We start from the raw sequence: 12,147 nt of genomic DNA on the forward strand, positions 1-12,147 counted from the left end.
TTATGGATGGAAAAAGAGGCTGGAAGGGCCAACTCCCCATCAATCAACACCGGGGCAGGAGGATCAACAGAGGGAACCACGGGCACCACATATTTCCGCAACAAAGATCTATGAAAAACATTATGGATGGAAAAAGAGGCTGGAAGGGCCAAACGAAAAGACACTGGATTGATAATCTCAGAAATCCTATAAGGACCAATAAACCGAGGCTTGAACTTCGGGGAAGAAACCTTCATAGGAACATGACGGGAAGACAACCAGACCAAATCCCCAACCCGAAGCCGGGAACCCACACGCCGACGACGGTTGGCAAAACGCTGAGCCTCCTCCTGAGACAACACCAAATTGTCCACAACATGAGCCCAAATTTGCTGCAACCTGTCAACCACAGAGTCCATCCCAGGACAATCAGAAGACTCAATCTGCCCTGAAGAAAAACGAGGATGAAACCCAGAATTACAAAAGAAGGGTGAAACCAAGGTAGCAGAACTAGCCCGAATATTAAGGGCAAACTCGGCCAATGGCAAGAAAGCCACCCAATCATCCTGATCGGCAGACACAAAGCATCTCAAATAAGTCTCCAAAGTCTGGTTAGTTCGCTCGGTTTGACCGTTTGTCTGAGGATGAAATGCGGAAGAAAAAGACAAATCAATGCCCAGCTTAGCACAAAAGGACCGCCAAAACCTAGAAACAAACTGGGAACCTCTATCGGACACAATATTCTCCGGAATGCCATGCAAACGAACCACATGCTGAAAAAACAACGGAACCAACTCAGAAGAGGAAGGCAATTTAGGCAAAGGTACCAAATGAATCATCTTAGAAAACCGGTCACAGACCACCCAGATAACAGACATCCTCTGGGAAACCGGAAGATCCGAAATAAAATCCATAGAAATATGCGTCCAAGGCCTCTCAGGGACCGGCAAAGGCAAAAGCAACACACTGGCGTGGGAGCAGCAAGGTTTGGCCCGCGCACAAGTCCCACAGGACTGCACAAAAGAACGCACATCCCGTGACAAAGAAGGCCACCAAAAGGACCTACTAACCAAATCTCTGGTACCAAAAATCCCAGGATGGCCAGCCAACACAGAACAGTGAACCTCAGAAATCACTTTACTAGTCCATCTGTCAGGAACAAGCAATTTCCCTGCTGGACAGCGATCAGGTTTATCAGCCTGAAACTCCTGAAGAGCCCGTCGCAAATCAGGGGAGATAGCGGAAAGAATCACCCCCTCCTTCAGAATACCAACCGGCTCAAGAACCCCAGGGGAATCAGGCAAAAAACTCCTAGAGAGGGCATCAGCCTTAACATTCTTAGAACCCGGAAGATACGAGACAACAAAATCAAAACGAGAGAAAAACAGGGACCATCGAGCCTGTCTAGGATTCAGCCGTTTGGCAGACTCGAGGTAAATCAGATTCTTATGATTGGTCAAGACCACAATACGGTGCTTGGCCCCCTCAAGCCAATGTCGCCACTCCTCAAATGCCCACTACATAGCCAACAACTCACGATTGCCGACATCATAATTGCGTTCCGTAGGCGAAAACTTTCGAGAAAAAAAGGCACACGGTTTCATCGAGGAACCATCAGAATTCCTCTGAGACAAAACGGCCCCTGCCCCAATCTCAGAAGCGTCAACCTCAACCTGAAAAGGAAGAGAAACATCCGGCTGACGCAACACAGGGGCAGAAGTAAATCGGCGCTTAAGCTCCTGAAAGGCAGAAACAGCCTCAGAGGACCAATTTGTTACATCAGCGCCCTTCCTCGTCAAATCGGTCAGGGGTTTAACCACACTGGAGAAGTTGGCAATGAAACGGCGATAAAAATTAGCAAAGCCCAAAAATTTCTGAAGGCTCTTCACGGATGTGGGCTGGATCCAATCATGAATGGCCTGAACCTTAACCGGATCCATTTCTATAGATGATGGAGAAAAAATGAAGCCCAAAAAAGAAACCTTCTGTACTCCAAAGAGGCACTTAGACCCCTTCACAAACAAGGCATTATCACGAAGGACCTGAAATACCATCCTGACTTGTTTCACATGAGACTCCCAATCATCTGAAAAAAATCAAAATATCATCCAAATATACAATCATGAATTTATCAAGATAATTCCGAAAAATATCATGCATGAAGGACTGAAACACAGATGGGGCATTAGAGAGTCCAAATGGCATCACAAGATATTCAAAATGGCCCTCGGGCATATTAAACGCAGTTTTCCATTTGTCACCCTGCTTAATACGAACAAGATTATATGCCCCTCGAAGGTCAATCTTAGTAAACCAACTAGCCCCCTTAATCCTGGCAAACAAATCAGAAAGCAAAGGCAAAGGGTATTGGAATTTGACCGTGATCTTATTCAAGAGGCGATAATCAATACAGGGTCTCAAGGAGCCATCCTTCTTGGCAACAAAAAAAAACCTGCTCCCAATGGAGAAGAAGATGGCCGAATATGCCCCTTCTCCAAAGACTCCTTAACATAACTCCGCATGGCGGCATGTTCAGGCACAGACAGGTTGAAAAGTCGGCCCTTAGGGAACTTACAGCCTGGAATCAAGTCAATAGCACAATCACAGTCCCTATGCGGTGGAAGGGAACTGGACTTGGGCTCATCGAAAACATCCTGGAAATCTGACAGAAACTCAGGAATTTCAGAAGAGGGGGAGGAGGAAATTGACATCAGAGGAACGTCATCATGAACCCCCTGACAACCCCAACTAGTCACAGACATAGATTTCCAATCCAACACCGGATTATGTACCTGTAACCATGGAAACCCCAGCACAATAGCATCATGCAAATTATGCAACACCAGGAAACGACAATCTTCCTGATGGGCTGGCGCCATGCACATGGTTAACTGTGTCCAAAACTGAGGTTTATTTTTAGCCAATGGTGTAGCATCAATGCCCCTCAAAGGGATAGGACTCTACAAAGGCTGTAAGGGAAAACCACAACGTCTGGCAAATTCTAAGTCCATTAAATTTAAAGCGGCGCCTGAATCCACAAATGCCATGACAGAAAATGACGATAATGAGCAGATCAAGGTCACAGATAACAGAAATTTAGGTTGTACAGTACTGATGGTAACAGAATTAGCGATTCTCTTGGCACGCTTAGGGCAATCAGAAATAACATGAGCTGAATCGCCGCAGTAAAAGCACAACCTATTCTGACGTCTGAATCCTTGGCGTTCAGCTCTAGACACAATCCTATCACACTGCATTGGCTCAGGACTCCGCTCGGAAGACAACGCCATAGTGTGCACAAGTCTGCGCTCACGCAAGCGCCGATCAATTTAAATGGCCAGAGACATAGAATCACTCAGACCTGCAGGCGTGGGGAACCCCACCATAACATCTTTAACAGATTCAGAAAGACCCTTTCTGAAAATTGCCGCTAAAGCATCCTCATTCCATTTAGTAAGCACAGACCATTTTCTAAATTTCTGGCAATACGATTCTGCTGCTTCTTGACCCTGACACAGGGCCAACAAGGTTTTCTCAGCATGATCCACAGAATTAGGTTCATCATACAATAACCCAAGCGCCTGAAAAAAGGTGTCTACATTAAGCAAGGCCGGATTCCCAGATTCCAGGGAAAATGCCCAATCCTGAGGGTCGCCACGCAACAGAGAGATGACAATTTTTACCTGCTGGATGGGATCACCAGAGGAACGGGGCTTCAGAGCAAAAAACAGTTTACAATTATTTTTAAAGTTCAGAAATTTGGACCTGTCCCCAAAAAACAGATCAGGGGTAGGAATTCTAGGCTCCAAAACAGGAGTCTGCACGATATAATCAGAAATACCCTGTACTCTAGCAGCAAGTTGATCCACACGAGAAGCAAGTCCCTGAACATCCATATCAGCGCCTAACTCTTGAGCCACCCAGAGGTAAAGAGGGGAAAAAAAACACCACAGAGTACAGAAAAAAAAATGGCTCAGCACTTTCTTTCCCTTCTTTTGAGATGCGGTTAACTCATTGTTGGCCAGTTGTACTGTTATGATCTGGTGGCCTAGGAGCAGCATGGACGAGCTCTGGAGTAGGTGGCCTCTATACTGACCGCAGACCCTGAACTTAACACCGCAACTAGAAGTAGCCGTGGGATGTTCCTGTCACTCCCTAGACACCTCGTCACAGCCGGAGGACTAATTACCCCTAAAGAAAGAAACAGGAAAACTATCTTGCCTCAGAGAAAATCCCCAAAGGAAAGACAGCCCCCCACAAATATTGACTGTGAGAGGAGAGGGAAATTACAAACGCAGACTGAAAACAGAATTTAGCAAAGGAGGCCACGCTACCTAGAAAGGAAAGACAGGACAGAGTACTGTGCGGTCAGTATTAAAATACTACAAAAATCCACCACAGAGAATACAAAAATCTCCACACCTAACTAAAGGCATGGAGGGTAACTCTGCGACTCCAGAGCTTCCAGCTTGGCTGAATAAATTCTTACACAGACAAAGCTGGACAAGAAAAAACATAGCAATTCACTGAACTATAAAGTCCACCGCATGTGGACTGCAAAAACAAAGCCAGGACTTATCTTTGATGATTTGGACAATCCAGCAGGAGAAACCAAGCAGAGATGTGAATCCTCCAGAAAAACAATGGACAACTGGCACTCACCAAAGGGTGAGGCCAGACTAAATAGCCCCGTCCGAAGTGGACGCACCTGATGACTGCTGTGAAGGACAAACAGCAGCACTACCACTTATAACCACCGGAGGGAGCCCAAGAGCAGAACCCATAACAGAATTCACAACAGATATTGTGCCCACATTGCTATATACTACGTGGGCTGTGTTAGATACTGCATGGGCTGTGCTATATACTGCGTGGCTGTGGTATATATTACGTGGCTGGGCAATATACTACATCGCTGTGCTCTATACTACGTGGCCTGTGTTATATACTGCATGGGCTGTGTGATATACTACGTCTCTGTGCTATATACTACGTGGCTGGGCATTATACTACGTGGCTATGCTATAAACTACGTGGCTGTGCTATATACTATGTGGCTGTGCTATATATTACGTGGCTGTAAACTACATACATATTCTAGACTACCCGATGTGTTAGAATCGGGCCACCATCTAGTATCTATATATATAATTGTCTAAGGGGTACTTCCGTCTTTCTGTCTGCAATTTCCGTCACGGAAATCCTGCGTCGCTGATTGGTCTTGCCAGCTGCCTGTCATGGCTGCCGCGACCAATCAGGGATGGGCACAGTCCGATTAGTCCCTCCCTACTCCCCTGCAGTCACTGCCCGGCACCTGCATACTCCCCTCCAGTCACCGCAAACACGGGGTTAATACCAGCAGTAACGGACCGCGTTATGGCGCGGGTAATGCACTCTGTTACCGCTGCTATTAACCCTGTGTGTTCCCAACTTTTTACTATTGATGCTCCCTATGCGGCATCAATAGTAAAAGATATAATGTTAAAAATAATTAAAAAAAACAGCTATTCTCACCTTCCGTCGTCAGATGATGCGCTCGCGCCCGCCGCCATCTTCCGTTCCCAGAGATGCATTGCGAAATTACCCAGAAATTACCGCTAAGTCTTCTGGGTAATTTCGCAATGCATCCTGGGAACGGAAGATGGCGGCAGCCGCGCGCGCATTGCCAGGACTTCGCTGGATCCCTGCGGGTGAGTGTATAGCTATTTTTTATTTTAATTATTATTTTTAACAGGGATATGGTGCCCACACTGCTAAATACTGCGTGGGCTGTGTTATATACTGCGTGGCTGCTAGATACTGCGTGGGCTGTGCTATATACTATGTAGGCAATGTTAGATACTACATGGCTGCTGTATACTGCGTGGGCTGCTATATACTGCGTGGGCTGCTATATACTGTGTGGGCTGCTATATACTGTGTGGGCTGCTATATACTGCGTGGGCTGCTATATACTGCGTGGGCTGCTATATACTGCGTGGGCTGCTATATACTGCGTGGGCTGCTATATACTGCGTGGGCTGCTATATACTGCGTGGGGCTGCTATATACTGCGTGGGGCTGCTATATACTGCGTGGGCTGTGCTGCATACTATGTGGGCAATGTTATATACTGCATGGGCTGTGTTATATACTGTTTGGGCTGTGTTATATACTGCATGGGCTGTGTTATATACTGTTTGGGCTGTGTTATATACTGCATGGGCTGTGTTATATACTGTTTGGGCTGTGTTATATACTGTTTGGGCTGTATTAACACATCGGGTATTCTACAATATATATGTATGTATGTATGTATGTATATAGCAGCCACATAGTATATAGCACAGGCCACGTAGTATTTGTCTGCTATATAGCTATATACTACATGGCTCCTATATACTACGTGGCCTGTGCTATATACTGTGTGGCTGCTATTTACATACATACATACATATTCTAGAATACCCGATGCGTTAGAATCGGGCCACCATCTAGTATATATATATACACCCAAAAAGGTAACTATCGATTTATGTAATATATCTCAATCATATGGGCTGCTATGTGCTGCTTATTGGTGGTGGTCCGGGTCCTGAGACTTGTAACTTTTGGACAGAATATCACTCTGAAATGCTCCTCTCCTGCATGAGAACAATAGATGCGTTGAATAGTAAGTCTGTGGTTCCATACACCGCTCTATGATGAGAGTGAATGTATGGACCCATAGACTCACTAATGAACCTCTACACCGCTCTGTACGTGCCACTCATGCAGGAGCTGCGGACATCAGAGCGGTATTTTCACTGACAGCGGGGATCTCAGCACCCGAATCTCTACCGATCAGCAGCACATAGCGGCCCCTATAATATATTGAAAAATGTAGGAATTAATAGATATTATGTACATTTTAAATACTTATTGCAATGTTTTGGCAGAATATTTATTGCCGTTACATATAGAGCTCTGTGAAAAAAAGGGTCTTCTTATTTCTAGAATCAGCCCTTGGTGTTGTTTGGAAGACCAAAAGTGGATGGTGAGATCAAGTTTAGTACACTGGACAAGCGCGCGAGGCAGGACAGGTAAGGAGAGCATCAGGACCGCGATCTATGACCTGCCTATCTGACTTATTGACCATTCTATCCTCAGGAATAAGGACTAAGGGTAACCACAGTGACATGTTTACTAAACGACCCCCTGACAGGTAGACATTTACTGATCACACATGGGGACCGAGTGACCTGAGGGGTCATTTCCAGCAAGAACCCAAGTGACTAAGTGAAATCAATGTAATTTTCCAAGTATTGAATACAGATATTGCTGACCTGCACATTTCTCGGTCTTTCCTAGGTATATATTTCTTTTTGATCAGGCCGTCATTGTGTGTAAAAGAAGGGGGGACAACTATGAAATGAAAGAAGTGATAGATCTTCAAAAATACAAAATAACAAATAATCCAACTAACGACAAGGAGAATAAGAAGGTAAAGGGGAAAGTTACAGTTATAAATGTGTAATGGAAAGTGGAAAAGGGAGATTGATCAATAGCTTGAAAACCTGGAAAAGAAAAATTTCTAAAAGAGTGTGAGATTGTGGGAAGGGGAAATACGCTAATGGTTATGCCTAAGGGTCTCTATTTATGTGTTTGATATGGTAACCTCGGCTCAGCCTTTTATGATCCAATAAATCAGGCTGCTATTGCTAAATTGATAATGCCCAGCGACCATAAAACATGGCCATACAATTATTAATTGGTCATTTTAAAGCAACACTTAAAAAATAATTAATTGCTTGAGCATTCGAAATGTAACAGAAAAATATTAATTGCTTGAACATTTAAGAGCTTAAAAGTTATATGTAAGTAAGTACCTACCAGTAGGAAAAGTTTTATTTGATTTTTCTCAGTTCTTGCTGCTTAGTTGCTTTTTAGCTCTGCTCTAGTTGGGCAGAGCTGTGATCTATGACAACAGTTTAGATATACCAAATACAAGGAATTTAAGGTAGTCTGAGACACACCTCCTGTCCCATCATTGGTCCAGGCAGCAGCAGCCTGAACCAATGATGAGATGGTGGGCGTGTCTTAGACTACCTTAGACTTCTTGTTAGCGCTGCAGCTAAACTGTAGTCATAGATCACATCTCTGGAGCAAAGGAAAACAAATAGTTAGCAATAATCCTTTATATGTACTGACTTAATGTGCAAATCATTTTAGAATTCATCAAATTTGTTCTTCGCGTACTATTTATTTTGTATTGGTAACAACTTATGAGCTTCTCGGAACCCTAAGTAATCATGAATGATTTTGCTGAGATCAAGGGGTTGATTAAACACTAAACTTTACAGTGATACCCTTCTCCCTTCCATTGCTGGTTTTAGATCCATATTGTTTTTTTCCATCAAGTGAAATGTTAACAAAAAATTAAATAAATTACCTACTTTATTTCTGTCTGGAGGCATTTTGTGGAAGCAGTAACCTTCTTACATCTCCAGGCTTCTACACCTTACGCTGATGTTGAGGCCTTTTCAGCTTCTCTCTCCTCGCGTAAGATGGGGAAAAAAAGAAAAGAAAAAGCAAAGAACAGCAAAAAACAAAGTTTAATAGACTTTTTTTTAGAAGGTGTAAATCAGCAATGAATTTATTAACATCCCTGATAGAAGTTTGTTTTTTGCTCCACCAGGAACACTCCCATGGCTCAGTGTCAGGGTTCAGGGTCCCTTTACGTTAGTAATGTAACATCCATGTTTTTTTATAGTGGTCGTATGGATTCTACCTTACACATGTGCAGGGGCAGAACGGATTTGAAATCTACTGCAAGACCAGAGATTTAAAGAAGAAATTGCTGGAACAGTTTGCAATGGCCTTGTAAGTTTGCTTTACATCTGCACAGTAGACCCGATGTCAGGTTTGATTTTAGATTTCACATGTTAATGGAAAAGATGTATTTTGTGATGCAATAAATACAGTAAAGTTATTCACTCATCAAATTGAGCAGGTCTGTCCTAGTATAAGAGTATTCACATACTAGAATAGTTAATAGTATGAAGACTACTTTTTAATAAAAAAAGAAACATGGCCGTCCACAAGAATGCACGTACAGGACGAGTTCAGACTATTTATAAGAATCTTGATAAGGTATCTTTACCGGTCAAACGTTTGCACATAACTGATCAAGCAATGTGTTTTTCTTTATTTTTATTAAAATGTGCACATTGCAGATCAGGCTGTAGGCATCAAAACCCACAAAGGAACACATATACAACCCCTGGCAAAAAATCACCGGCCTTGGAGGATGTTCATTCAGTTGTTTAATTTTGTAGAAAAAAAAACAGATCACAGACATGGCACAAAACTAAAGTCATTTCAAATGGCAACTTTCTGGCTTTAAGAAACACTAAAAGAAATCAAGAACAAAAAATGTGGTAGCCAGTAATGGTTACTTTTTTTAACCAAGCAGAGGGGAAAATTTATGGAATCACTCAATTCTGAGGAAAAAATTATGGAATCACCCTGTAAATTTTCATTCCCCAAAATAACACCTGCATCAAATTAGATCTGCTCGTTAGTCTGCATCTAAAAAGGAGTGATCACACCTTGGAGAGCTGATGCACCAAGTGGACTGACATTCATATTGTTACATCAAGAAAATGAAAAACTCTTCCGCTCACATTCAGATCACGCCGGAGCACGGATTGTCGCAGCCTGTTGAGCACAACCAGTTTTCAGCCTTCGCATGTAAATAGGAGGGATAATCACAACCACAGAAATTATGTTGAACCAAGACAGATTACAATGTTTTATGGTTTTTTTTTAATGCAAAATGATGAAAACTTTGACTTCTGAGGTTCCGTCTCCAGCCCTGAGGATGGAGGTGCCCTGTGCCGCCAGCAAACATGCGGCTGTATATGTACCGTTACTAGAAACTGCAAAAACATCCAAAAAAACAAGTAATCAGAATATTGTTCTCCAAGTCCTGATTTCTATGGGATTATTTATCATTATAACATGATAAAAATTGTTCACACTGCAATTCTCATGTGGTGGTGAGAAGACGTTGCTTCAAAGTTAAGCACAAATTGCCTCTTTAGGTGGTCTCACGTAGCGGGGGCATTCATCAAAGCTTTTATGCCAGGTATCAGTTACATGAGTCGCAGCCTGTAACTTCTCATAATGGCCTTGGCTTAGTGGAAGGGGGCACCGCCAAAAATGTACTATTTCTCACACCAACAATAAACCAATATGGCGAGTAGGCAGTACGTTCGGGGAAATTAACCTTTTATTTACCCATGTGATTTCAGCTCCAACAAGCATTTTTTCAAGCTTGAGAATCTCACTGGAGATAAAGTCATTGGAGCTGAAACGAGGCATGGGTAAACAGAGGGATCATATCTGTGGACGTGCTGCGTCACTCACCATACTTGTTGGACTAAGTCTATAGAGGCGTGCACCCCCTCTTTCAGATTACCGATGCTGCTTCTTTTCCTTTATTTACACCAGTAAGTGGACCAGTAAGTGGTGGAAATTATGGCAGAAATCTCCCCCAGTTCCTGCCAGTTCCAGATTACTGACTCTGGCACGCGGACGGTTGTAAAGATATGATGTATCAATGCTCAAGCTGAGTTTTGATCAAGATTGGTGTATGAAATGTCAGCACTGACGAATCAACCCTATAGTGTTTCTTAGATAAATATATATATTTCTTGCCATTTTTCTTGGCTTTTGCTACTGTCTTTTTTTCCATTGAGGATGGGGCAAACACTCTTTGGCTGGATCTTAGCTTAAACAAGTTATCCACTACTTTGGTAGTGGTGATCTATCTTACTGTGAAAAATAAAGCAATGTTTTTTTTGTTTTCTGGCTTCCCTGTAGGTCATTAAAAAGTAATAAATGTTCGATTTAAAGGGGTTGTCCAGTCTATGGGTATGTGCACACAGCTTGCTCTCATTGCTTTTGCTGTAGGTAGATACTTCAGGAAAACACTATCCAATTGGTTGTCTTTTATATCAACCTTGCAACCATTCATCTTTACAAAAAATTCTATATATAAAATAGTGGCGTCTTCCAAGTGGAAGCTGCCAGAAGAATGGACAAATGTATAGTAAGACAAGGCACCCCTGTATGAAGGTGCACAAGTAGGGGCCCACTCCATAATCCAATATATGAAGAACTTGGCACTTAAGTATAATGCGAGAAAATAATTTTAATTGCAATCCACAGTAAAATATGATTTTTCGGTCTGTTGTAGACCTTCTTCAGACTGCCACAAGAAGAAGAAGGTCTATAACTGACCGAAACATCATATTTTACTGTGGATTGCAACTTAAATTACTTTCTTGCATTATACTTGAGTGCCAAGTTCTTCATATATAGAAGAATGGACAGGTCACGTCTTTCAGCTGATTCACAACTTTTGAAGCCTGAGGCTGTTAAAAGAAGTGACAAAAGACAGAACATGTGCACAGGAAATCGTTTTGACATTGGCTTGGATTATGTTCATCATTTTGTACATTTTTGTAGCACCTTTTTGAGGCTGGTTCTATGTGAAAGCTGCTTGAAAAAGACACTGAATCAACATACCCTAAGAAGAAAATTTTGCAGTCAGACTGTGTGAATGCAGACTGCTGAATCGTGACAGTGTTCAATGAGCACACTGTCACAGTTCTCCAGTAATGCCTGTGCGGGTGGGTGGATGTAATTTGCATATTTGTCATGTACTGACTAGACTCTCTTCTGCTTCTCAATGTTAGGTCAGAAGAGAGTCTAGTAGGTATGTGATCACATGTATGCAAATGACATCCGCCCATCCACACAGAGAGTACAAAGGAATCGTGACAGTGTGAGCAGCATATTAGGTCAAATTTTATCAGTCTTCTGAATCCCCATATCTCCCCCAGTAAAAATAATAACACTTATGCTCATCTCAGGTGCCGGCGCCGTTCTAGCGGCCTTTTTTTTTCCTGGCCGTATTGCCGGAATTTTAATTGTCTGCCGCAAAAATGGGCCACAAAAATCTTGCGGATCACTGTATTGAAAAAAAAAAAAAAAACGGCGTTCTGCAAATACGGTGTTAACGGTGCACCGCAAAAACAATGGAGGCTGTGAAAAATATTGAGCAGGCCATACGGCGCTCCGACAAATTTATGCGGCCCGTTTTTGCAGCCCCATAAAAATGTATTTGGCCTCAAAAACGAG

General features: G+C 42.8%; 1 protein-coding gene across 3 annotated transcripts in view; it reads left to right on the forward strand.

Moving 5' to 3' along the window:
* Window positions 1-12,147, forward strand: part of VAV3 (vav guanine nucleotide exchange factor 3) — a 248,480-nt gene that overhangs the window by 148,795 nt on the left and 87,538 nt on the right. For all 3 annotated transcript variants that reach the window (XM_077277485.1, XM_077277487.1, XM_077277486.1), the window contains exons 13-15: window positions 6,955-7,040; window positions 7,309-7,441; window positions 8,711-8,820. In XM_077277485.1, the coding sequence (XP_077133600.1) occupies window positions 6,955-7,040; window positions 7,309-7,441; window positions 8,711-8,820 (329 nt within the window). The remainder of the gene's footprint in view (window positions 1-6,954; window positions 7,041-7,308; window positions 7,442-8,710; window positions 8,821-12,147) is intronic.

The sequence above is a fragment of the Ranitomeya variabilis genome, chromosome 8 (genome assembly GCF_051348905.1).
Source record: "Ranitomeya variabilis isolate aRanVar5 chromosome 8, aRanVar5.hap1, whole genome shotgun sequence".
Classification (NCBI taxonomy): Eukaryota; Metazoa; Chordata; class Amphibia; order Anura; family Dendrobatidae; genus Ranitomeya; species Ranitomeya variabilis.